This window comes from Rhinopithecus bieti, unplaced genomic scaffold (genome assembly GCF_001698545.2).
Source record: "Rhinopithecus bieti isolate Rb0 unplaced genomic scaffold, ASM169854v2 scaffold_12189, whole genome shotgun sequence".
Taxonomy (NCBI): domain Eukaryota; kingdom Metazoa; phylum Chordata; class Mammalia; order Primates; family Cercopithecidae; genus Rhinopithecus; species Rhinopithecus bieti.
In genome coordinates this window covers 307,853-313,463 of record NW_016807086.1, presented here as the reverse complement: position 1 = coordinate 313,463, position 5,611 = coordinate 307,853, and the positions used below count along the sequence as shown (strand labels likewise).

At 33.2% G+C, this 5,611-nt stretch overlaps 1 protein-coding gene across 1 annotated transcript in view; it reads left to right on the top strand.

Moving 5' to 3' along the window:
* SLF1 (SMC5/6 complex localization factor 1) overlaps window positions 1-5,611 on the top strand; it is an 85,454-nt gene that overhangs the window by 73,243 nt on the left and 6,600 nt on the right. The window contains 4 exon segments of the mRNA XM_017880121.1: window positions 344-507; window positions 1,310-1,443; window positions 3,394-3,486; window positions 3,902-4,084. Of these exon segments, the coding sequence (XP_017735610.1) occupies window positions 344-507; window positions 1,310-1,443; window positions 3,394-3,486; window positions 3,902-4,084 (574 nt within the window).

The window sequence follows — 5,611 nt, the reverse complement described above, 5'->3', positions numbered from 1 at the left end:
AAAAAAGAAATACCAGTTGTATGTAAATCATACATATAAAATATGCAGATGAATCATACACATTGGGCATAAGACTAATCAAAAGAGCTTTCTTAAATGAGGATCAAAATTGAATTAGAAAAAAATTATTTTAAGAAGGTATTTTCTGTTAGTTCACATGATATTGACTGTGACACAAAGCTAGCTTTCTTAATATTTTATTATGTTCAACCAAGATAGAGTGGCAGCCATAGTGATGCAACCAGGAAAATATAACCAAATGTAATAATGAAATGAATCAAATAATTTCTCTTGACTGCTGTTTTTGTAGTTGAGAAAATAATGCAATATTATTTTTCAACAGGTATATTCCTATTTACCAGCCTTGGGGAAAACTGGTGTGCTTGGGTCTGGAAAGATTCAGATATCAAAGAAAATAGGACAGCGGCCTTGTTTTGACTCTCAGAGAGCCTTACTAATGTTGAATGGTACTAAACAAAAACAAGTTGAAGGGCTGCCGGAGTTACCGTAAGTGATGCTGATATCCCAGCTGTGCTTTGTTTTGGAGTACAGCTCTCTTTCTGATGCATTTCTTGAACTTTATGGTTATCTGTGATACTGTCTGAATTATATTGATTAGATCAAAACTCAATTTTAGATCTATTTGATCAACACTTTCTGTTTCTGTAATTCAAGGTACATGCTTTCTTTCTGCTTCCCAAAAGAAATAAAACTGCTCATCAAATTATTGATGAATTGTTGATGAAATACAGTTTCACACAATTTTTGCTCTATGATGTGAATTACTACTTTGCCATAATATAGATGGGATTTCAGAATGCATGGTCATATGAGATATTCTGTATCGTAATAGTAGTTTTCCCAAAATGAGAAACCTCCTCTAAAAGTATAGGGTGTATAAAAGTGTATGTCGTATAAAACTCAGTAAAGTTCTGTGAGAGGAAGAAGAGAATAGAATCAGAATATGAAAGTAAGAATGGGGAGCAGAGGCCTGCTTGATCTTAGCTTTCTGCTTTATTCTCTCTGCCAATATATGGTTTAACTGGTCTTTTGCTCTTTATTTAACATTTTATATTTATAAATTTAGTGAGCAGTTGGGGGGGGGGTAAGACTAATAAAAGAAAATTAGTGCACTGAAATTTGTTTCTACACAGTTGAAATAAATTTTAAAATTAGAAAGCAGTAAAGATTGAATGAGCAAAGGGGTTTAAATTAAAAGGAGGCTAGACTTTTAAAAAATACCATCTAATGTATGCTGGCACGCCTTGCTGAAAAACAAGCTTTCCTTATTTCTTACTTTTCCTTTCAGAGACTTGAACCTTGCTAAATGTTCCTCATCATTAAAAAAATTGAAAAAGAAGTCAGAAGGAGAATTGTCCTGTTCCAAGGAGAATTGCCCCTCTGTAGTTAAAAAGATGAATTTTCACAAGACTAATCTAAAAGGTATTCCAAGTATCTAAATTAATTTATGCTAAGAACTTTTCGTGGTTATAGTCAGAACTTGCAGGTTTCACACATTTGCCCTGATGAATACTTGAACTTAAATATTGGACTAGGTCCAGGAAGTACCTTCTTGGATAACGTATTATTTTCTTCAACTGTCATTTATGCAAAGAAAGTGATTGTTTAATACCCAGTATAATAGAGTATTCCTTCCTTTTTTCCCTCTCCCTGCTGTTACAGATATGAAACACAGTGTAGCATTCATTGAGCTCATTCCAGACTTGCCCGCCTTACTTTTCTATTCCATCTCAACCTGTGCTGCTTAGGATCAGTGTCTTCTGATTTGAAAGTATAATTCAGTCTTCATCTCTTTCAGTCCTAGACATTTTGTGAACAAAGAATGAAGAGTAGGCTATGTTACATAGCTGTGTTAAGCATATGGGCTCTTTTCTTCCAGGCATTGAGCCCAGACTATGAAATGTGTTTGGCTTTTGGTTCTAACTATACTGGAACCTAAGTACCTAAAGGATGAAATAACAAGAATAGCGTAATAATTCACTTTGGCACGTCTTTTACTTAGACACCTCTTAACTTGCAAATGAATCTTCCGGAAGTCTTTACCTGGCCAAAGTAAATTGCTGAGTCTTTTTTGTTGTTATTGTTATTTATGAGTTATATCTTGTTTTTAATACAAATATTAACATTATGACACCCATGGAAATAGTGACAGTGAAGTGCTTATATTTCAACATGATATAAGTTCATAATTGCATATTATAGATTCAGAATAACTGTCCATTTGGCTTGGAATATGAAAATTGTATTAGATGATAACTCAGATATTAATTTCACAAATCAGCGTTCTTTTCTTTGTTTTATTGTTTCAAAAGTAAAATGAATATGAATGATTTTAGGCAGAACAGCAGAAGGAACTGGGAGAGAGGAAGAGAATTGAGATATAGTAGAGAAAAACTTCAAAAGCTTTTATGCATGTAAAAAATGTTTTGTAGAAGTTACAGAGATAATCTGTACAACTGAACACTGTAAAATGTGCTTAGTATTTTATAGCAATAACAAATTTGATTCAGTATTTCATTTTGTTTCCTGAGCAGTCATTTATAGTAATTTTTTAAAAATTCCCCTTAAATAATCACTTATATCCTATTAGCCTTGGTTATAACAGTGATGGATATAGACAATTTTAGCCAGAAGGCATTAATTGCATCTCTCTTAGAAAAAACCTTGTCTTTCTATTTGTTACTCTTGTTCAGCTTTAAATGGTACTAGGGATTTTTTTTTTTACGTCCGTGTGTGTGTGTGTGTGTGTGTGTGTGTGTGTGTGTGTGTGTGGTGTGTTTATATTAAGATTCCTCCATTTCTCCCTCTCTGTGCTGTTGTAGCCAAGCCAGACAGCCTATTGAGAAGCAGCAAACCATCTGTTAATGGATTTGAAGTTCTGAATTATACTTGAGTGTGTAGAGGCACTCATGCTTAGCCAGAAACATTCATTTGAATTAAGCTATAAATGCTGTATAAAAAAGAGCCATACATTTAACGTAGGTTCATGAATAAATTTAAGAGAGGGCAATTGCACTCTAAACTTTTATTGCTGCAAAACCCAGTATTTTCGGTGTTCTCTGATCATTTAGGGGTTTTATAGCAGGATTGAAGCTTTAAACCTTGAACTAGGGGAGACAATGCCTGTGTTAAACCTTTTGCGGTAGAATTTCATTGCTGAATTGCTGATAGAACAGAAGCAGTATGGATTGGTGGGGGTCCTTCCCCTTCTCCCCCCTTTTTTAATGCAGAAGATGTTTAAACCAGTCAAAAGGAAAACTCAATAAATAATTTTCTGGCATGGGGCCAGATCTCCTAGTTCATGCCCTTTGATTATTTTCTTTAGTTGGTATCTTGTCTTCTCTGGAATAATCTATTAATTTTTTATGACAGGAGAAACAGCCCTGCATAGAGCTTGCATAAATAACCAAGTGGAGAAATTGATTCTTCTTCTCTCTTTGCCAGGAATAGACATCAATGTTAAAGGTAAGTTTTAAATCTTTGTGGTCTAGTCCAATGTCTTAATATTTGTGATATTAAACAGTTTTATATCACATTAAGAAAAATTATTTAAGTAAATTTACCTAAGATATCTTAAAAGTATAAGAAAAATTTCTTAGCAAAGCCAAGAAATTTATCATACATTGATTTGTAACTAGTAGTATAAAAACATTTTTGTGTTCATATTTTGATAATACCCAATATTAATATTTTAAAATTGTTTTTATTTAAAATTTTTAAGGTAGAAATATGATTACACCCTAGACATTTTTATCACAGCGTTCTTTTTGTATATGAAGCACCTAGAAAGTCACACTGATGAGAAAAGTAGAACATCAGTACTTTCCTACCAAAAGTCCTACTTCTGCCGTTTTAAAACTTGCCTTGATTTCTAATTTAGACAATGCTGGCTGGACGCCTTTGCATGAAGCCTGTAACTATGGCAACACAGTGTGTGTCCAGGAAATTTTGCAACGTTGTCCAGAGGTAGATCTGCTCACTCAAGTGGACGGGGTGACTCCTTTGCATGATGCACTGTCAAACGGACATGTAGAAATTGGCAAGCTGCTACTACAGCATGGGGGTGAGTGTGTTTATGCTAAATGGGTTTTGATAAATTATCCAGTTTTTTGATGAATCCTGCAGAGGTAGATAACATTTTATGTTTAAAATCTGTAAGGAAAGATGCCTTTATTTCATATTAATGAAAAAGTAAGGATAAAAAGTCTCCTAAAATGTAAGCACCCCTTATTAGTAGAGATAAAAGCCTTTTCATAATATGTATTTGTTTATGTATGTATGTATTAAACCTATTTAGGTTCGTGTATGAGAGTTTATTTTTGAATTGAGTTTGCTGGTTTTAAATATTCGTCGTTTTCCTTCAGGTGCATAATGTCTTTGTGAGCCAGTCATTTCTGAAAGCTTATTGATAAAGAAATACAAATGTTCAATTGTGATTGCCTGGATTTTTTCATTCTTTTTTCATTTCCTGTATATAACTACAAACTCAATCTTATTTTTAATGAGTCATTTCTGTACAGACTGTAAAAAATGATATCCTAGAATATTTTTCATCATTCACATTTTGCAGCCAATTAAGTTAAAGCAGGAGGATTTTCAAATGGTGATAACTGTTATGCAGGGGTTTTGTGAAGGAGGGTAGCTTGAACTGAATATTCATCTGTGTTTTTCCTGCTGATTTTTCATCTTTGCTTTCAGCAAGGCCCCACATTATTTCAGTGTCATTCTTCTTATATCTAAACTGAATAATGTAAATTTTACAACAAAATGTTCAAAACGGATTGGTGTTTTTAAAGAAAAAAGAAAACTGATGACCAGCTTAGAATATGGAAACAAAGATTTGTAGAAATTACTTGTCGCTTTTATTTGTATTAATTTTACATTTAAATTTAACATTATCTTATCCTGTAATTAAAATATTTGTGCATAAAGACAACAAACATATTTTCTTAAGATGTCTTTTTAGTATATATATATGCATCTAAGGAAGGCCGTATAGCGTGGTAGTTTAAGACATTTGGTTATATATAGTCTTCTCCTGCCCCCTAAAGGCCTTAGTGTGTCTCTTTTACTGATATCATTTCATAGTCAATATATTTTTCAGTTCTTCTACCTTGTTTTTTTTTAGTATTCTGTGTTTACTAAACCGTAAGTTCACCTCCTCGGTGTTTTATTTTTCTACTCAACCGTGTGTCTGGCATTCAGGCCAATATTTGTTAGGAGCCATTATTGTATTAGGTCCAGCTCTTCAGTAGAGTATGGCATTATACCAACCAATGTGAATTTTTCTAGGGCCCTTAGTGGAGAATAGTAAAGAGATGAGTTTCTCATCCTAGAAGAGGAAATCTAATTGTATTTGTTTTTATCAAGGTCCTTTGGCAATCGTACAGACTTGTTTCTGCCTTAGTCATATTCTGGGTTTGGACCTGTCAAGTGGTTTGACATTTATATTGAAGTAACTGCATTATCTATTCATTGTGAGTCACTCAGCCTCGAGAGCAATAATTTCAAGAATTTATTTATGTCTCTAAAACCTTTTGGTGTCCTGTGTCCGTAATTTTGTCTCTTCTTCTTTTTTTTTTTTTTTTTT